At 46.6% G+C, this 22,163-nt stretch overlaps 1 protein-coding gene across 1 annotated transcript in view; it reads left to right on the plus strand.

The window, feature by feature from the left end:
* Window positions 1-22,163, plus strand: part of SNX24 (sorting nexin 24) — a 349,428-nt gene that overhangs the window by 108,588 nt on the left and 218,677 nt on the right. The window contains exon 3 of the mRNA XM_030193543.1: window positions 4,142-4,246. Within this exon, the coding sequence (XP_030049403.1) occupies window positions 4,142-4,246 (105 nt within the window). The remainder of the gene's footprint in view (window positions 1-4,141; window positions 4,247-22,163) is intronic.

Consider the following 22,163-nt stretch of genomic DNA (forward strand, 5'->3'; position numbering starts at 1 on the left):
TGATCCCAGTGCTTTTCTGGTACAGTGATGTGATATTTACAAAGTTTTCAATGAATGAGACATACCACCTTGTTTCTTTCCATATAGAAATTTTCTGCCATCAGGACTTTGCAGCCAGCTATCAGATGGGAAAACTGTTTCCGACTCGCTCTTACAGAATCTACAGATGTCTGTTGTACCAGTTTTTCTATAATTGCTGTAAACCATCTCATTAGTAATCCACTGTCCTGGGCTGCATCTATCAATCTGTCATCCTTGGGTTTCAGTTCACCTCTCCTTAACTATTCATGTATCCGGGCTTGATCCTTGAATGGCTCCTGGAGTAACCAACTAGAAACAGTATTTCCCACTGTATTTTTGCATGTTACCTGTTTTTCCTTGGTTGCTAATCTAACAATAACAAAGAAACTTTGTGCAGCAATTAAGTACAACAAAATATCGGCAGTAAATCTGAAAATAAAGAAAAAACATTTTTAAAGCAACATCTAATAATACTTCCACATCTCAGCCCACAATAATTGTGGGGAGATCCCAGAAATGGGAAACTTCAAATATAACATCAATGGAAACTAAAAGAAGAAAAAAAAATAAGGTAGGGCCCAGACATCATATATTTCAAAGTGTGTTTTACAGCATTGGAGTCCAAATTTCATCCATTGGCCTGCACAGACCCATTCTTTTCATAATCCAGAATAACCTTAATTAATATGTGTCCCAGAAAACAGAAGTTTGATCTCCAAATTTAACCAAGCATTTAACAAGACAACATAGGAAAAACAATCCACCCAAAGATTGCACCCCTTCCCTCATCTTTTCCTGTGTCTGCTTACATTGCTCGTCTAGGAAAATAGTCTCAACAGTGAATCCTTATCAGTCTCAAATACAGAAGTCACTAGTAAAGTAGCTCATTCTTGAATATTGCCTAGTGGTTCCAGAAAAGGAAGGTAAAAGAAACTTCTGGATTGGAGGAACTACCCCTTCAGGAACCCCCAATGATTCCCAAACAAACCTCTTGAAAATTTCCTAAGGGGAAATGGAGGGAGAACTGGGGGAAATTCATAATTCTCAAATTTAAATTTCATGATCTATTTTCCAGCACTTCTGATTAGTTATGTAGTGCTAAAGAGTCTTTACATATCTTAACCTTAGAATCGTAAAAGATTTAACCTGTGTGCTCAATTCGCTTGATATCTTATGCTGTTCCTCCAAATTCCCCCAAATGGTATTATATCAGTCTTCAGGTCCCCCTCCAAATTCCATACTCTGCCACTTGTTTTCTCCAGTCCCACCAACGCTGTCCAGATAGCTTCCAATATTTTTACAGAGGGATGCACTGGACTAGAATGATAAATAACAGCTCACACACTCCTTCCTCATGCTGTTTTGCACCAATTTGGGAACTAGATGCACTTCTGGGGCTAGGTGGGGTCAGCACTGCCACTGCCTCTGGACCTTTGGAGTCCTGCAGAACACCCAGTCCCACACCAAGAGACTTTCTGGCAGAGCTAGATGCCGCAGAATAATTTTCTCCCTCTCAAGGAGGCAGCCCTTGACCACTGGTACTCAAAGATTTTTCAAGTCAGGATGGCACTCCCTCACGTGAACCATATCAGAACTTCCGGCCAAATTCAGGATTCCAGCTGTAGGGCTAATCGATGAGGGGGCCCCAGGGGAGTACCTTGGTGCTCCCTTTTCTCCATCATTCTGCCAGTTAAGGTATGTAAACAAACAGCGGAAAAGTTCTTAACCAGCGGGAGCTCCTTCTTGCAGCATCTTACTCTGCTTATGCCATCTTATTTATTTATTTATTTATTTGTTTAATTTATTTATTACATTTGTACCCCACATTTTCCCACCTATTTCCAGGCTCAATGTGGCTTACATAGTACCGTGAGGCGTTAGTTGCCTTCAATGATAAACATATACAACGTGATATAATTATCTTGAATTTCCATGATCTAATTCTTTAAAGAGCGTTTTCTCTTGGTTTGTGTATTCTTTTGCTACCATTCTTGTATATATAGGTGGATTCTTGTTCGTTCTGATTCTCAGAATACCTGTCCGAGTTTATTGATGGAGCTGGATTCTGGATACTTACTTGTGTCAGTACTTTTTGTGTTTGGATCTGTTGATGCTGTTAAATAGGCCAGAAGGCCTATGATGGTATCTTTATATCGGGGGGTACACCTAGCCAGTCAGATTGTCATGAATATGCATGAGAGATTTGCATACACTGTCTCCTTTATATGCAAATCTATCTTATGCATATTCACTGTGGCTATCCTGAAAACCTGACTGGCTAGGTGTGCCTTGAGGGTTGAGAACCATTGCTCTATATGTATAATCTATTTCTATGAGGTCCATTCCTGTTTCAGCTCTAGGGATGTACAATCTTAGAATACAGTGATTCTTAGACTAACTCATAAGCATGGAGGAGTTTTCATGTTTGTACATCCAATTTTTCAAGGTGCTTTTTTGGCTTTTGCTGTGATGTCTGTCTGTCCACTGTCTGATACCTCACCCATACTTTTATGATTCATACATATTCTTATTTTATTTATTTTATTTTTGTTACATTTGTACCCCGCGCTTTCCCACTCATGGCAGGCTCAATGCGGCAGGCAATGGAGGGTTAAGTGACTTGCCCAGAGTCACAAGGAGCTGCCTGTGACGGGAATCGAACTCAGTTCCTCAGTTCCCCAGGACCAAAGTCCACCACCCTAACCACTAGGCCACTCCTCCACTTCTTGTTTTGCCATCTTTTGCTCATTCTGTTCTGACCTGACAAAGAGATTTTATCATCTGAAAGTTAGTGAAATAATGTATTGTTAGTCCAACTAAAAAGTATTTATTTGTATTATTTTTTTTATGTTAGCCTTTATTAATTGTTATTTCTATTCAATTACATGTACTTAGACATTATGAATCCAAGAGAATTCCACATCTTGCTTCCAGTCATGGGTCACTGAAATCCTTTGCGCTTATTCTGTACTTTCCTCCAGAGAAGTTTTAGTTGGTGGATCGTGTTTCTTTTGTGAGGAGCAGAGAAGGAATCTATAATACAGGCCTCTTATTGAATGTATTTTTACATAACTGTGGATGTATACCTCCATATTATCACACCTGTCTGTGCAGCAATGTTTGAAAGCTGACCACCTCGGCATCAGCCAGAGCATAGTTAAGATTCCATTTGTTTACTGATTTTAGCCATTTAGGGTATTAATTTTTTTTAAGATATTTGAGTAAATGCAATCATGCTGGTGAAACCTTGCAGGTTCTGAAACCTAATAACGAATTCAGCTCAGAAATAAAAACCGGGAGTGGTTCTAACTCATATTCAGTGGTAGTGAGCAGCAGTGAGGGAGGAAGGGGGTGGCTTTGAAGCACATTGTAATGCTTAGATCCATTTCTCTTTAATACCCCAACTTGCTTTCATCATCACTTAGCATCTGGTGACTTTGGGAGTAGTGACTCTTCTCTGAGACTCTGCTCTGCCAGTGCCATTAGGATGCCCACTAAGTTACTGGGTGAGTCATGTTTTCAATTTTTTAAAATGTACCTTACTAAGGGGGGGGGGGGGGAGTGAAGTCTAGGGGTTAGAGTGGTGGGTGATTTGGGGAGGACAGGTTGGGGGGGAGGGAGGGTAGGGCCAGTTCTTCTTTTGAGCAATGGAGGGTGGACTATTTGGTGTAACACAGTTTTCTTGCGTGGTTTCTCATTACTTCACCCCCTATCCTACAACAAAGAATGTAAGAGATGAGTCGGGCTTTTAGGGCCCAATCACTATGACCTATGGGAAGGATAGTAGATAAACTTGGGACTAGTGGGGAGGAGGGGATGGTTATTTAAAACTTGATGACTGTGGATCTTGTTCTGTATGTACAATGTTTATTTGAGTTGTTCATCGATCTGTGTCATCAATAAAAATTATTGAAACATAAAATCTACCTTACTTTTCAGCTTAGTGGAGTTGATGTTTCATGGCATATGGAGTAAAGACCACAACATAGCTTGCTGTCTTTATCAAATGATGGACTAGGATTGCTGTTATGATACTTAATCGCTTCTTACCCTGTTCTTTATGGTTCTGTTCCCTTATTCATTCATTTACACCTAACAGAATTTTTTGTTCTGATTATAGCTGAAGAAATGTATTAAAACTCCAGAAATGCCTTCAAAGCATGTGAGAAACTGGGTTCCCAAAGTCCTGGAGCAGCGCCGGCAGGGCCTTGAGGCCTATCTGCAGGTGAGAAATTATGTCCTGCTTAGAGCTTCCATAGGAACCACTACAACATTAACAAGTTTTTAAAAAATTGCAAATGAAAGCAATCTGTGAGTCTTCACATCTATAACAAGGTCAGAAGAATATAGATTTGATCAGCAGATCCCTAGGTATTTGTAAGAAAGTGAGAGGATTTTAGATTAAAATTTCATTTTATGTCTGAGATTTTTGGAACTTGTAAGAGAATTTGAGCCCTTTTTACTAAGGTGCGCTAAGCTCTAATGTGGGCTTAGTGTGTTGAAAAAGGCTTACCAACGGATGCGCTAAAGTGTATTGCGGTAATTTCCCTGTTTGCATTCTGTAATCGCGTGTAATCTATGTTTTAAAAATATATATTTTTTGAAGCTTTTAATATTTTTTGAGGGGGCATGTAGTGGATGGAGAGAGGGTGTGGAAGCTCTAAATAGTTAGCATGTTCATGTTACTGCACACAAATTGGTTAAGGCAGGGTAACACGGGAGCACTTTCCGACTCTTAAATAGGAGTGAATAATTGATCCCGTGTTAATTATTTGCAGTTACCGTGTAGTAATGACAATATTAGTGTAAAACCTCAAATTAAAAAAACAAAACAAATCCCTATTTACCGCTATGGTAAAAAATTGGCTTAATGTGTGAAAAAGTCCCATGTTAAGCCCAGATTTTACTGCAGTTTAGTAAAAGGGCCCCTTTGCAGTGTAGGATTAAAACTGAAGCACATTTGTTCTTAAATTTTATTGAAGTAGCTACCTAGAACTCTGTTAAGATGCATCTTTAGAGACTCAAACTAAAGTTCATGGGTTAGATACTTAAGATGATTTGTTGTAAAGTAAGAACATAGTGCAAATTTGAGTTGCAACAGTGTTTTGATCACTTTACTGTAGTGAGAAGTGTGATAATAAATGTGTTCAGTGACTGGTGTTCATGCCATTTGTTTAAGAAGTAGGGAATTTTATTTTATGTATTTGTAAACTTTATCTTCTATTAATAACGCCAACCATCTCATGTGATGAAACGCCTAGCCAGGGCCGTGCCTAGGGTCTCTGGCGCCCCCTACAGACTATCAGTTGGCGCGCACGCGCACACCACCCCCCCCCCCCCCCCCCCCCCCCCCCCCCCCCCCCCCCCCCGGACCTGCCTGGTTCCAAGGCGCGTGGAAGAGCTGGGCAGTGCCAAAGAGCTGAGTGCCTCCTCCGCTCCTTCCCTGACTCCCCGGCGCTTTAAATTTACCTTGCTCCGCTTCCGACGTCTGCGCAGCGTCAGTGAAAGCGCTGCCTGTCTGACGTCTCTCCACCAGCCTTCCCTTCGCTCGTTCGTTCCCTCTGTGTCCCGCCTTCTTCTGATGTCATTTCCTTGAGGGCGGGACACAGAGGGAACGAACGAGCGAAGGGAAGGCTGGTGGAGAGACATCAGACAGGTAGCGCTTTCACTGACGCTGTGCAGACGTCGGAGGCAGAGCGAGGTAAATATAAAGCGCCGGGGAATCGGGGATGGAGCGGAGGATTAAGGTTTTTTTTTTTTTGTTTGTTTTTTTTTAAATACAACTACAGCGCAGCGCCCTTGAAGGCAGGCACCCCTCTGCGGCGCTTACTGTGTTGGCACGGCCCTGCGCCTAGCCACCCGCCTGGGGCTACCACACAGCCACTTTGAGGTCTGTCCCCAGCACAGCTCAGGTCTGCCTGCACCTGCTGCTTCTGCTCTACACTAGCACCCACCGATTGGGTCCCAACCACCTCTGGGTGAGTCTCCCACTCTCAAATTATCCAAAGAGATCTTTCTCTCTCTTTTCTCCCTGATTAAGACTAGGGCAAAAGCCATTCTCCGAGGACAAGCAGGCTGCTTGTTCTCACTGATGGGTTGACGTCCTCGGCAGCCCCCTCCATCGGAAAGTTTACTAGCAAAGGCCTTTGCTAGTCCTCGCGCGCCCATGCGCACTGCGCATGCGCAGCCGTCTTCCCGCCCGAAACCGGCTCGAGCCGGCCAGTCTTCTTTCGTCCGCGCTCGGTACGGTTGTGTTATACCGTTCATGCCCCAGAGAGTCGACCTCGCGCGTCCTTTTCGACGTGTTTTTCTCTTCAATTTTTCTCAAAAAGTTCGGGAAGCGCTCCGGAAGTGTTCCGGAAGACCCTTTCGGGTTTTCTGCCCTTCCCGTATTTTTCAGTTTTCTGCCCCGTAAGTTTTCTTTCGTTGTCGGGGTAGGCCTCTTTTGGCCTCGGTCGAGATTTTTCTCCCTCTAAATTTTGGTGCTTCAATTTTCGCCATTTCGGCTTTTGATTTCGCCGGCGTGATTTTTCCGCCCATGACATCGAAGCCTTCCAGCGGCTTCAAGAAGTGCACCCAGTGCGCCCGGGTAATCTCGCTCACTGATAGGCACTCTGCGTGTCTTCAGTGTCTAGGGGCCCAGCACCGCCCTCAGAACTGTAGTCTGTGTTCCTTGTTACAAAGGCGGACTCAGGTAGCGAGACTAGCCCAGTGGAACGTTTTGTTCTCGGGCTCTTCGTCGGCATCGGCACCGGAGGCATCGAGTGCATCGACGTCGTCAGCGTCCGGACCTTCTCCCTTGGCTGCCGCTCCATCGACTGCATCGAGGCATCGGATCTCTGCATCGGCGCCGAGGCATCGGGCGACTGCATCGACGTCGGTGGTACCGAGACTTCGTCTGCTGATGTCGTCGGACGGAGGTGCATCGTCAGGAGTGCAGGTGAGGGCTGTCCATTCCCCTGCTGGTGGCGGTGAGCCTTCGGGTGGGTCTCCTCCTACCCTGAGGGCTCCTGCGGTACAGCCCCCCCGGGATCGACCCTCTTCGGTCTCGGCCCCGAGGAAGCGACGGATGGATTCTACGTCCTCCTCGTCGGTGCCGGGGAGCTCCGGTGACATGCTTCGGAAGAAGTCGAAGAAGCATCGACACCGGTCTCCTCCCCATGTCGGCACCGAGAGCTCTGGGTCGCCGAGGGATTCGGCACCCAGCAGGCATCGGCACCGAGAGGACCGCTCACCCTCTGTTCAGGAGGTGTCGATGCGCTCCACTCTGGACAGCCCGGAACAGCCTCCTCGCCCGGAACAGGTTCTGACGTCGACGCCTGCATCGACCTCTCAGCCTTTTTCTGCAGCCACTCTAAACGAGAGCCTCCGGGCCGTTCTCCCAGAGATTCTGGGAGAGCTGTTGCGCCCTACCCCTCCGGTACCGGCGGTGCTTGCGCCTCCGGTACCGTCGAGCGCGGCGCCGGCTGGCCCATCGCCCAGGTTGAGGTCCCCGACGTCGGTACCGCGTGCGGTGCCGACCGCGGCCACCTCCCAGGAAGGCTCCCCGACTACATCGGCGGAGGGAGCTTCGCCGATGCGGGCGAGGGAATCTACCTCTCGACGCCCCCACCGTGGACGGGGTTCCACCGAGTCGAGCAGGGCGAGGTTGCAGACACAGGTTCGTGAACTTGTGTCTGACACCGAGGGTGAGGCCTCGTGGGAGGAAGATCCCAGATATTTCTCTGACGAGGAGTCTGAGGGTCTTCCGTCTGATCCCACTCCCTCTCCTGAAAGACAGCTTTCTCCTCCCGAGAGTCTGTCTTTTGCTTCCTTTGTCCGGGAGATGTCTACGGCCATCCCCTTCCCGGTGGTTGTGGAGGACGAGCCCAGGGCTGAAATGTTTGAGCTCCTGGACTATCCTTCTCCACCTAAGGAAGCGTCCACTGTTCCCTTGCACCATGTCCTGAAAAAGACATTGCTTGCGAACTGGACCAAGCCACTAACTAATCCCCACATTCCCAAGAAGATTGAGTCCCAGTACCGGATCCATGGGGACCCAGAGCTGATGCGCACTCAGTTGCCTCATGACTCTGGAGTTGTGGATCTGGCCCTAAAGAAGGCTAAGAGTTCTAGGGAGCATGCTTCGGCGCCCCCGGGCAAAGACCCTAGAACCTTAGACTCCTTTGGGAGGAAGGCCTACCATTCTTCTATGCTCGTGGCCAAAATCCAGTCTTACCAGCTCTACACGAGCATACACATGCGGAACAATGTGCGGCAGTTGGCGGGCTTGGTTGATTCTCTTCCCCCTGAGCAAGCCAAGCCTTTTCAGGAGGTGGTCAGGCAGCTGAAGGCGTGCAGAAAATTCCTGGCCAGAGGAGTTTATGACACTTTTGATGTTGCGTCCAGGGCCGCTGCTCAGGGTGTGGTGATGCGCAGGCTCTCATGGCTGCGTGCCGCCGACCTGGAGAATAGACTCCAGCAGCGGATTGCGGACTCGCCTTGCCGTGCGGACAACATTTTTGGGGAAAAAGTCGAGCAGGTGGTAGAGTCTCTCCACCAGCGGGACACCGCATTCGACAAGTTCTCCCGCCGGCAGCCTTCAGCTTCTACCTCTACAGGTAGACGATTTTTCGGGGGAAGGAAGACTGTTCCCTATACTTCTGGTAAGCGTAGGTACAATCCTCCTTCCCGACAGCCTGCGGCCCAGGCTAAGCCCCAGCGCGCTCGCTCTCGTCAGCAGCGTGCGCCTCAGCAAGGCCCCGCGGCTCCCCAGCAAAAGCAAGGGGCGAGCTTTTGACTGGCTCCAGCAGAGCATAGCCGACATCCAAGTGTCAGTGCCGGGCGACCTGCCAGTCGGAGGGAGGTTGAAAGCTTTTCACCAAAGGTGGCCTCTCATAACCTCCGATCAGTGGGTTCTGCAAATAGTCCGGCAAGGATACACCCTCAATTTGGCCTCAAAACCTCCAAATTGTCCTCCGGGAGCTCAGTCCTACAGCTTCCAGCACAAGCAGGTACTTGCAGAGGAACTCTCCGCCCTTCTCAGCGCCAATGCGGTCGAGCCCGTGCCATCCGGGCAAGAAGGGCTGGGATTCTATTCCAGGTACTTCCTTGTGGAAAAGAAAACAGGGGGGATGCGTCCCATCCTAGACCTAAGGGCCCTGAACAAATATCTCGTAAAAGAAAAGTTCAGGATGCTTTCCCTGGGCACCCTTCTCCCCATGATTCAGCAAAACGATTGGCTATGCTCTCTGGACTTGAAGGATGCCTACACTCACATCCCGATACTGCCAGCTCACAGACAGTATCTGCGATTTCAGTTGGGCGCACGCCACTTCCAGTACTGTGTGCTACCCTTTGGGCTCGCCTCTGCGCCCAGGGTGTTCACAAAGTGCCTAGCTGTGGTAGCAGCGGCGCTTCGCAGGCTGGGGGTGCACGTGTTCCCATATCTCGACGATTGGCTGGTGAAGAACACATCCGAGGCAGGAGCCCTGCAGTCCATGCAGATGACTATTCGCCTCCTGGAGCTACTGGGGTTTGTGATAAATTACCCAAAGTCCCATCTTCTACCAGTGCAGAAACTCGAATTCATAGGAGCTCTGCTGGATTCTCGGACGGCTCGTGCCTATCTCCCAGAGGCGAGAGCCAACAACTTGTTGTCCCTCGTCTCGCGGGTGCGAGCGTCCCAGCAGATCACAGCTCGGCAGATGTTGAGATTGCTGGGCCACATGGCCTCCACAGTTCATGTGACTCCCATGGCCCGCCTTCACATGAGATCTGCTCAATGGACCCTAGCTTCTCAGTGGTTTCAGGCTGCTGGGGATCTAGAAGACGTGATCCACCTGTCCACGAGTTTTCTCGAATCCCTGTACTGGTGGACGGTTTGGTCCAATTTGACTCTGGGACGTCCCTTCCAAATTCCTCAGCCACAAAAAGTGCTGACAATGGATGCGTCTCTCCTGGGATGGGGAGCTCATGTCGATGGGCTTCACACCCAGGGAAGCTGGTCCCTCCAGGAACGCGATCTACAGATCAATCTTCTGGAGTTGCGAGCGATCTGTAACGCTCTGAAGGCTTTCAGAGATCGGCTGTCCCACCAAATTATCCAAATTCAGACAGACAACCAGGTTGCCATGTACTACGTCAACAAGCAGGGGGGCACCGGATCTCGCCCCCTGTGTCAGGAAGCCGTCAGCATGTGGCTCTGGGCTCGCCGGAACGGCATGGTGCTCCAAGCCACATATCTGGCAGGCGTAAACAACAGTCTGGCCGACAGGTTGAGCAGGATTATGCAACCTCACGAGTGGTCGCTCAATTCCCGAGTGGTGCGTCAGATCTTCCAAGAGTGGGGCACCCCCTTGGTGGATCTCTTTGCATCTCGAGCAAACCACAAAGTCCCTCAGTTCTGTTCCAGGCTTCAGGCCCACGGCAGACTGGCATCGGATGCCTTCCTCCTGGATTGGGGGAGGGCCTGCTGTATGCTTATCCTCCCATCCCTCTGGTGGGGAAGACTTTGTTGAAACTCAAGCAAGACCGAGGCACCATGATTCTGATTGCTCCTTTTTGGCCGCGTCAGATCTGGTTCCCTCTTCTTCTGGAGTTATCCTCCGCAGAACCGTGGAGATTGGAGTGTTTTCCGACCCTCATCACGCAGGACGAAGGGGCTCTTCTGCATCCCAACCTCCAGTCTCTGGCTCTCACGGCCTGGATGTTGAGGGCGTAGACTTTGCCTCTTTGGGTCTGTCAGAGGGTGTCTCCCGCATCTTGCTTGCTTCCAGGAAAGACTCCACTAAGAGAAGTTACTTCTTTCATTGGAGGAGGTTTGCCGTCTGGTGTGACAGCAAGGCCCTAGATCCTCGCTCTTGTCCTACACAGACCCTGCTTGAATACCTTCTGCACTTGTCTGAGTCTGGTCTCAAGACTAACTCTGTAAGGGTTCATCTTAGTGCAATCAGTGCATACCATTACCGTGTGGAAGGTAAGCCGATCTCAGGACAGCCTTTAGTTGTTCGCTTCATGAGAGGTTTGCTTTTGTCAAAGCCCCCTGTCAAGCCTCCTACAGTGTCATGGGATCTCAATGTCGTTCTCACCCAGCTGATGAAACCTCCTTTTGAGCCACTGCATTCCTGCCATCTGAAGTACTTGACCTGGAAGGTCATTTTCTTGGTGGCAGTTACTTCAGCTCGTAGAGTCAGTGAGCTTCAGGCCCTGGTAGCCCAGGCTCCTTATACCAAATTTCATCATAACAGAGTAGTCCTCCGCACTCACCCTAAGTTCCTGCCAAAGGTCGTGTCGGAGTTCCATCTGAACCAGTCAATTGTCTTGCCAACATTCTTTCCCCGTCCTCATTCCTGCCCTGCTGAACGTCAGCTGCACACATTGGACTGCAAGAGAGCATTGGCCTTCTACCTGGAGCGGACACAGCCCCACAGACAGTCCGCCCAATTGTTTGTTTCTTTTGATCCCAATAGGAGGGGAGTGGCTGTAGGAAAACGCACCATTTCCAATTGGCTAGCAGATTGCATTTCCTTCACTTACGCCCAGGCGGGGCTGGCTCTTGAGGGTCATGTCACGGCTCATAATGTTAGAGCCATGGCAGCGTCGGTAGCCCACTTGAAGTCAGCCTCTATTGAGGAAATTTGCAAAGCTGCGACGTGGTCATCTGTCCACACATTCACATCTCATTACTGCCTGCAGCAGGATACCCGACGCGACAGTCGGTTCGGGCAGTCAGTTCTTCAGAACCTGTTTGGGCTTTAGGATCCAACTCCACCCCCCGAGGGCCCTGTTTGTTCTGTTCCAGGCTGCACTCTCAGTTAGTTGGTAAATTTTTTAGGTCAATCTCAGTTATGTCCTCGCCGTTGCGAGGCCCAATTGACCATGGTTGTTGTTTTGAGTGAGCCTGGGGGCTAGGGATACCCCATCAGTGAGAACAAGCAGCCTGCTTGTCCTCGGAGAAAGCGAATGCTACATACCTGTAGAAGGTATTCTCCGAGGACAGCAGGCTGATTGTTCTCACAAACCCGCCCGCCTCCCCTTTGGAGTTGAGTCTTCCCTTGAACTGTATTGTCTTGCTACATACTGGACTGGCCGGCTCGAGCCGGTTTCGGGCGGGAAGACGGCTGCGCATGCGCAGTGCGCATGGGCGCGCGAGGACTAGCAAAGGCCTTTGCTAGTAAACTTTCCGATGGAGGGGGCTGCCGAGGACGTCAACCCATCAGTGAGAACAATCAGCCTGCTGTCCTCGGAGAATACCTTCTACAGGTATGTAGCATTCGCTTTACATCCTAGATGAATTTGAGCTGCAGGGCCAATCAGAGCCCAGAACAATAAGTTTTCAAAAGTATACTGCATCTTACTTCCTATCTGTGTTAGACTAAAGAAAGAACAGTCATTTCTCCGTAACAGCTTTAAAGTAAGGAAACGCCACCTGCTGGCCAATAAGGGAAATGCACTTCAAGAATTAATGCAGTTTACAGGCTTAAAACCCCACTGTTTTGTCATACCTCCCTCCTTTAGATAGAGACCCCAGACTGTGGCCTCTACAGACCGCTGGTTGGGTCTCAACAGTCCAGTGTCATGGTGGTTCTGGCTCTTCCTTTCTGGATAGTCCATCAGCATTGCCATGTTCATTGCCCTTCTGGTGTTTATAACAGAAGCTTTTACCACACTCAGTACATGCTAATGGTTTTAATCCTGTATGCTTCATTTTGTGAATAATAAAGAGTATCTTCTGATAGAAGCTTTTACCTTGCTCAGCACAGGTAAATGATTTTACTCCTGTGTGGATTCTTTGGTGCTTTGTTAGCTGTGATTTATAAATATAGCTTTTACTATATTCAGTATATGTAAACGGTTTCATTCAGGGATGGATGCTATGCTACGTTAACAATAATTTACAGCAACTGAAACTTTTCTTACACTACATACTTGAAACTGGTCTCTTTCCTGAGTGAAATGTTGTGTTTCTTGTGGAGCTTTCTTCCTGGTGGGCTACTGTCATGCAAGACATGAAGATATTTGCTTGTCAATGTTTTTCTGATATTCTATAATGTTTGCTTTATTGATGCTGCTTTTCCCATGCTCGATAGTTGTACATATTCCAGTTTCTTTATTATTTTTCAGGTGCTGCATTAGCTTTTTCTTCATTCTGAAATCTTTCTCATACTTAGAGCATGTAGAATGTGTCTCTTTTATACTTGTTTCCTGTTGTCCTTGTAGTTTTCCCTTTGGACTGAAGAGTTTTCCATAGTCTGTACATTAAGATAGTCTCTCTTCAGTGTCAGATCCCTCTGGTAATGTCTCTGCTAGAAGGTCAGGTATGGGTTCACTATCTTGATACTTCTGGTGGGCTACATACAGCTAGTCGTACCATGGCTGTGCGATTTGTATAGGCCTTTAACATATTTACATGAAAGGTACGCTGCTTTCTGTCTTGAGAGTCCATAGATATAACATAGCTTGTATCATTCAGGCGTCTTATGACCTAAGCTATAGAAATGATAAATAGTAGTAAGGTCCCACCCAGTTAGCCTGAAGTTTATTCTGATGAACTGGAACTAAAACAAGTACCTGCTGGCCCTCATAACTCTCTATTTTGGGCCTTACGATCATACCAGGTCTTTTGCTTAGTTTAGGCTGCCTGTAAGTTATTTCTGACAAAGCCCACAAGTTCTTCTAATCTGCCGCATATTAACTAAATGTTCAATTTACAGGGGTGTCAGAGGTGTCAACTTTCCCCTCCCAATGTTCTCTTATTAGGTTAAAGGGCCCTCTCACCCTCTGGGCATAAAGTAGCTCAAATTGGGAGAACCTTGTAGACTCCTGGAGTACTTCGCTGTGTGCAAACACTAGGTAGGCCAAGTACTTTTCCCAGCTTCAGTCTCCTCTCTCCACAAAAGTCTTTAACATATGCTTTAATGTCCCATTAAATCTCTCCACCAACCCATTAGTTCATATGGTGTGGTATGTACAGATTTCACTCCATAGTGTGTCCAGAGATTTTGGATCAGCTTAGACATAAACTGAGTCCCTTGGTCTGAGAGTATTTGTCATGAATATCCTACCCAGGAAAATATTTTTAGCAGGGCAGTGGCAATTTTCTCTGCTTCTATTGAGGATAATGCTACCGCTTCCGGATATTTATTTATTTATTTATTTATTTATTCTTGTATCCCACTGTTACCCATAAACAAGTTTCAGTTCAAAGTGGCTTACAGTCTATATTTGGGTGGAGTTTGTGATGTAGATAGTTTATGTGGTTAGTAGTAGAATAGTTTGAATAGGTAGGTTTTCATAGTTTTTCTGACGAGGAGATAGAAAACTGCAAAGTCCACCACTGTCAATATATATCTTTTCCCAGTCCAGCTAGGGACAGCTAGAGGTCCCACTATATCTACAGCTACTCTCTGAAATGGCTCACTGATAATGGGTAAAGGTTTCAGGGGAGCTCGGGGGTGATCTTGGGTCTTGCCCACTCTTTGGCATGCATCACAGGTTCGACAATAGTCAGCTACGGCTCGAGATACTCCCGGCCAATAGAAGTTCTGTGTCAATCTAGTACGTGTGCAGGTCACCCCCTGAAGTCCTGCTAGTGGAATATCATGTGCAATCTGTAGGAGTTGTTCTCTTTATGCCCTGGGCAGAATAATCTGCTTGCCTGCTGTCCAGAGCCTATTACGATCAACAGAAACAGTCTCTCTGTACAACAAGCCCCCTTTCCATAGGATACGATCTTTACAAGTCTCACTGGTTGGTTGACCAGCCCTCTGCCTCAGGGCTTCCATAAGTACATAAGTTTTGCCATACTGGGAAAGACCAAAGGTCCATCGAGCCCAGCATCCTGTTTCCAACAGTGGTCAATCCAGGTCACAGATACCCGGCAAGATCCCCAAAATGTACAAAACATTTTATACTACTTATCCCAGAAATAGTGGATTTTCCTCAAGTCCATTTAATAACGGTCTATGAACTTTTCCTTTAGGAAGCCGCCCAAACCTTTTTTAAACTCCTCTAAGCTAACCGCCTTTACCACATTCTCTGGCAACGAATTCCAGGGTTTAATTACACGTTGAGTAAAGAAAACTTTTCTCCAATTCGTTTTAAATTTACTACATTGTAGCTTCATCGCATGCCCCTAGTCCTGGTATTTTTGGAAAGCATGAAGAGACGCTTCACATCTACCCATTCAACTTCACTCATTATTTTATAGACCTCTATCATATCTCCCCTCAAACGCCTTTCCTCCAAGCTGAAGAGCCCTAGCCGCTTTAGCCTTTCCTCATAGGGAAGTCGTCCCATCCCCTTTATCATTTTCGTTGCCCTTCTCTGCACCTTTTCTAATTCCACTATATCTTTTTTGAGATGCGGCAACCAGAATTGAACACAATATTCGAGGTGCGGTCACACCATGGAGCGATACAAAGGCATTATAACATCCTCATTTTTGTTTTCCATTCCTTTCCTAATAATACCTAACATTCTATTTGCTTTCTTAGCCGCAGCAGCGCACTGAGCAGAAGGTTTCAACGTATCATCAACGACGACACCTAGATCCCTTTCTTGGTCTGTGACTCCTAATGTGGAACCTTGCATGACGTAGCTATAATTCGGGTTTCTCTTTCACACATGCATCACTTTGCACTTGCTCACATTAAACGTCATCTGCCATTTAGACACCCAGTCTCCCAGTCTCGTAAGGTCCTCCCGCGATTTAATAACTTTGAATAACTTTGTGTAATCAGCAAATTTAATTACCTCACTAGTTACTCCCATCTCTAGGTCATTTATAAATATATTAAAAAGCAGCGGTCCCAGCACACAGCCCTGGGGAACCCCACTAACTACCCTTCTCCATTGAGAATACTGACCATTTAACCCTACTTTCAGTTTTCTATCTTTTAACCAGTTTTTAATCCACAATAGAACACTACCTCCTATCCCATGACTCTCCAATTTCCTCTGGAGTCTTTCATGAGGTACTTTGTCAAACGCCTTCTGAAAATCCAGATACACAATATCAACTGACTCCCCTTTATCCACATGTTTGTTCACACCTTCAAAGAAATGTAGTAGATTTGTGAGGCAAGATTTTCCTTCACTAAATCCATGTTGACTTTGTCTCATTAATCCAGATCAGGGTAAGAGCGCTGTGCTTCCTGAAAAGCATGTCTCTGTCCTATATCAGTATCCATGAAGGGTCTCTGCTGCCCCGGTCACCTCTGGATCTGGTTCTGCTGGAAGCAGTGAAGCACCTCCTCCTGTCGCTTGGTCAGCTGGCTCCACCTGGACTGGCTCGGGATCTGGAACTGGAGAGATGCTTGTTGGGGCCACCCGGGCCAGACTACGGGTCACTATAGCGGAAATGCTGACTTCACTATTAAGGGTAATGTTCATTGGACCCATGTTGGTCCCACATAGCATTGGTACCTGCATGTTTTTCATTATTCCTACTTCTTTGTATCCAGGCTTGGTACCCCAATCAAGGAATACTCGAGCAATGGGTAAGTCTCTCTGGATCCATTGGCTAGCTCTACCTCCGCAGTGTGCCCTGGAAGAATTGCATCTTCCAGCACTAGCTCTGCTTGTAATAGTCATGCTAGAGCCATTGTCCACAAGCACAGCCACCTAGATCTGATTCATAGTTATTGGGGTGCTGTAGTGATGTTGAAATCCATCTGCTTCCTTACTTTCTGTGCTGCTGCAACTTCATGGGCCTCCTTCTGGTACTAGAGCCACCCACGAAAGCCGCCAGCCTTGGTGCAGAAAATGGAATGCTCTTTAGTGCAGTCTTGAGATTTATCTGGGCAATCCACTTTGAAATGTCCTGTACGCCCACACTGGTAACAAGGACATTCTTGTCTAAAGTTTTTAGGTTTGGGGGGAACACTGGAGGGTTTGCTGACACTCTGAGGTTGCAGGGATATTTGGCTTAGGGCCCTGGTTGCCCTTAGATCCCAGCTGCTGTGGATAAGAAAGGCTTCTGTTTGCCAGCCAGGGACTGTTAACCATACAGATGTCAGCCAACTCAGCTGCTTTCTCTGGAGTATGCGGCTGGTGATCTTGAACATGTTCCCTCACCTCTAGACGACAACGCTAAAGAAACTGCTTCAGGATCATCAGTTTTTGGCAGTTCTCCAGGGTTTTAACCTCAACTCCACTGAGCCTTCGCTGATGCTGGTATCTTATGTGGATCACCAACTTGCTGTGAGTATCATCCACCCCTTTCTGTAAAGTTTGGAACTTGGTCTCGGGGATAATGGCATAACTGTTCAACAAAGCTTTGAGCGCCTCCTCAAACTGAGAGCATGTCTCCGTAGACAGTCCTTGGAATTCCGCAAATGCTCTACCAGTGAGCTTTCTTTCCAGATAATGCACCCAGTCTTCCTAAGGAATCTCATTGAGGCGGCAAACTTTTTCAAAGGCAGTTAGATATCCATCTGTGTGACCTCGGGTATCATCAAACTGCGCAAACAAGTTGGGCTCAATCCGGGCTCTAGATCCTGCCTCTGGCCTTGGTGCAAGGGTTGGGCTAGAGCTTTGGATACGAGCCATTTCCATCTCCACTTCATTTTCTGCAGTTGGAATTCCCGCTCATGCTTTTCACACCGCTGTTGATCTAGCTGCTGACACTCCTCCTGTTCCTCTCGCCACAGCTGCTGTTGGTCTAGCTGCTGTCGCTCTAGCATGTTGATCTGCTGGATCTCAGCTGATGTTGCATCTGGCCCTGACAGCTCATGGGCCTCTGCCCATAAGGGGTCTGCTCTCCCCCCAGGAGAACTCTGCACAGGACGGTCCTGCAGCTCCTCCCTGCTGAGGTTTTCCAGTTGTTCTTGTGTTAGGTCAGGCATCTCCAGTGTCTGCTGGTCACTGCCAGGTGCCATCAGCACACTGATAATATAACAATACCAAAAAAGAAACTGAACAGGAAAGGGACCCTGTTCCTGCTTCACTTGTTCACTGTGCTCTGTGTTTGGAGGTTACAGATAAAAGAAGACTCAGAACCACTCAGTGGATGGTGACCCTCATGCCACATACTGAGCCTGACAATCGCACCACACTGCCACCAAAAAGAGAAGGAGTAAAGGTCTGTCACGAAACGCCTAGCACAGCTCAGGTCCACCTGCACCTGCCACTTGTGCTCTACACTAGCACCCTCCTTCCACCAACTGGGTCACAACTGCCTCTGGGCGAGTCTCCCACTCTCAAATTATCCCCAGTGATTTCTAGGATACTAGAGGCCACACTCCCAGTGGTCTCACAGTTCCCAGAAAGCACTTACAGATCTAACACACAAACCACCAGGATTCTTTATCAGTCTAGACAGGCAGAGTCAATAAACTGAAAATTGTTTATTGTCTTAAAAATTAGAACAATGAACAGAAAACGTGCCATCAGCAAGCAATAACAGGTAACTGAAATATGGATCAATTATAACATTAACTAAACATTTGTTTGCTTTCTAAAAAGTGCCTGGGGAGATCATGAAATGTGCTGTTCACAGATTATCAAATATAATGATCATAGGGCCTCAGCAAAGAGATCTGTCTCGCTCTTCTCCCTGGCTAAGACTGGGGAAAAACCAGTAAAATCCACATGAAATGAGCTCCTAGGCCAATCAGAGCCCAGAACAACAATCATTGAAAGTATACTGCAGACTGCCATTCCAAAAGGCTTAAACAAAGAAAACAGCCTTGGTTCTGCAGCAGCTTTGAAACATAAACATGTACCTTCTGGTCAAACTAGAGAAACACACTTTAGGAAATAAATAATTCAGTTTTACAGGCTTAAAACCCCACTGTTTTGTCAAATAAGAAATACCACCTGCTGGCCAATATGAGAAATATACTTCAAGAATCAATTAAGGCAGTTTTACAGGCTTGAAAACCCACTGTTTTGTCACACCCCTCCATCAGAAGTAGTTGTTGCCTTTTCCACAGAGACTCATTTCTGACATGGTCTCTAAAATTTAGGGAGTAATAATGAACATAGCACTTTCACTTCAAGAGCAAATGCCATTTCTTGCAAAAGAAAGAGCCATATATGTTTTCTTGCCTATTAGAAAAGGTGTGCTGTGTGGTGTTTTTTTTTTTTCTTTTTAATAACTCAAATCAGTTCTGAAGGTTTTTCTTCCAAATGGATATCAAGTAGTGTGGAGGGAAATGAAAATGATCAAAATGAGGTAGAGTCGATACCAGAAGTGAAACTTGAGGACAAAACTATTTGATAATAAATGTGTAACAGATGAAGATGTTCAAAGAGTTTGGATTCTGAATTCAATATCCAGCACCTGTCTTTATTTTTAATTTGTAGATAAAGCTGGATGACTTTCTGGAGGGCAAGATCTGTGAGTTTGATAATCTGCTTAGACTTAGTGTTCATATGGGGAGATGTTATGAGTAGTCACAAAGGCAGTTTTATTCTGTGTTTATTGCTCTTCCCCAGGGCCATCACTAGAGTGCAGTCAGACGCAGCTGAGGAAAGCCAAACATGATGAATTTTGGTTACTATTATGTTGCGCAAAGTGTACAAATGACATTAGCTAGTTCCATGATTCAGTGCTCATTGATATTTCCTGTTTCTTGGCCAGTAACTGACTTTCCATTTTTGGAGAAAGTATGTGTGAAGAACCTTGTATAGAATGTGTAGCTTAGTATTTGCCTTAGTTTTTTTTTTTTTTCTTTCGGGTTCATTTTATGCATACCATGACAGGAATGAATCTCAACCCTATTCCAGGATACACTGGAGATTCTCAGTCTCTCATATTCATTGCTAATGCTCATTTCAGCATTTTGCATGGTTTCAAGAGAGCTGCCTCCTGGAATTCATGTGATGTGCGCAAGCAGTGTGTCATGATGTGCTTGGAAACTCTTTGTAATCAGGCCAGTGGTACCCAATACAATTGGGATAATTTCTGTTGCTTGTCACATTTTCTTAGCCCCAAATGATAAAACTTCATTCTCTACAATTTGTTTGTTCATTTAGTACTTGTCCATCCTAACTGTGCTAGAGAAGTAATAAACATAGACATAAACATAATAAATCATTCTAAACAAAAAAAATGCATTAAAATGTAATATATAAATTTATTTTTTTTTGTTACATTTGTACCCCGCACTTTCCCACTCATGGCAGGCTCAATGCGGCTTACATGGGGCAATGGAGGGTTAAGTGACTTGCCCAGAGTCACAAGGAGCTACCTGTGCCTGAGGTGGGAATCAAACTCAGTTCCTCAGTTCCCCAGGACCAAAGTCCACCACCCTAACCACTAGGCCAGTCCTAGTGATAAATAAGTGATAAACTTATTAAAAACATAAAATATCACATTTCTGTCAAGTTCATAATCCAAGTGTTTTCTGGCACAGCAATGTTATATTGTTTACATAGGCTCCAGTGGGTGACCATATGCTACCTTATTGTACAGTTTGCATGATATCAGCAAATCACACCTAGTAAGTAAGATGAATTACTATTTCCAGTTGAGTACTACAGAATTTGTGTTTGTCTGTCTTACTATTTGTGTGTAGTTCACTGTCCTTTGCTGCAGTTATCAACATTTCATCTTAATTCTCTTTACCTCATACACCTCTTCATCAAAGTGGTTTACAAAATTAAGGAGATACAAAAACAACTAGAGTAATATCAAAATAACTATAAAACGAAGATTAAATGTGAATGTAAATTAAGTGTAATACAGGGGTTAAATTGCTCTGCCATAATGTCCACAAAATCCTCAACCTTAGGCATATAACATATATAGAGGGGCATTTTCAATGTGATTTCTAAATCTGATTTTGGACGTTTTGCTAAAAATGTCCAAAAATCAAGTGGCGAACATAGCAATTTTCAAACCACAAAAAAGGTCTATTCTTTTGTTTTGAAAATGACCATTTGCTAGATGTTTTTGTGCTCAGTGCATCTATCTTTTAGAACAATTTTAGAAAAAAAACGTTCAAGGGAAAAATGCACAAAAACAAGCCATTGGGATGTATGTGGGGCCAGCATTCTTAGTAAACTGAAATCCCAGCAGAGCAGTGGGGCACCCTAGGGGGGCACTGCAGTGGATGTCACATAAAAGGTCCCAGGAACACAGTTACTCCTTTATATGGTGAGCCCTCCAAAACCCACCCAAAACCTACTATACCCAACTGTACACGACTACAATAGCCCTTATGGCTGCAGGTTTCACAAATATGGGTTTTTGAGGGCTCACACTTTCCACCACAAGTGTAACAGCTAGAGTGCAATATATGACTGGGTACCCTTCTCCAAGGGTGAAGGTAGGTGGGGCCACAGGGGCATGGGTCCCTGCAGATTTAGCCCTGGCCCCCCCTGCTTTCAACTCCCCCCCCCCCCTGCTGCCGACCCTCCCCTGCCACATTCGACCCCCCCCCCCTCCCACCACCGCCGCCAACCCTCTCCCGCCATCAGGTACCTTTGCTGGCGGGGGTCCCCAACCCCCGCCAGCCGAAGTCCTCTTCAGCGCCGGTCTCCAAGTCCAGCGCTTTTCTGATCTGGATTCTGTTTCTGTGAGTCTTGACATCCTGCATGTTCCTACGTGCAGGACATCAAGACTCACAGAAACAAAATCCAGCTCAGCGAACGCGCCAGACTCGGAGACCAATGCTGAAGGGAACTTCAGCTGGTGGGGGTTGGGGACCTCCTCCAGCAAAGGTACCTGGCAGGGGAGGGTTGGCAGCGGGGGGGGGGGGGGGGGGGAAGGGGAGGTCAAAAGGGATGGGGGAGGGGCGGCTGCGCCGGGGGGGGGGGGGGGGGCAAAAATGTGTCCCCTCACCTCGGGCTCTGGATCCCCCTCTGCCGTAGTCTGGCTATGCCCCTGCCCTTCTCTGCAGTGCACTGAATCGACCACTAGGTTACTCCAGGGACCTGCTTGCTGCTCTAATAGGACTGACCATAACATCTGAAACTGTCATAGAGGCTGGTATGTACTGTTTCTTTCACATCTTTTGGGGGGTGGGAGGGGATTAGTAACCACCGAGGGAGTAAGGGGGGATCGAGCCTTAGTTTCTCCAGTGGTCATTTAGAGTACCTTTTTGTGACTTAGTCGTGATTGAAGCAGGTCTAGACCAAAATGTCTATCCTTTAGCACTATACGTTTTTGTTTTGTTCCATTATGGCAGAAAAACATCCAAATCCTTTCCCCA

This window comes from Microcaecilia unicolor, chromosome 2, assembly GCF_901765095.1.
Source record: "Microcaecilia unicolor chromosome 2, aMicUni1.1, whole genome shotgun sequence".
NCBI classification, from domain to species: Eukaryota; Metazoa; Chordata; class Amphibia; order Gymnophiona; family Siphonopidae; genus Microcaecilia; species Microcaecilia unicolor.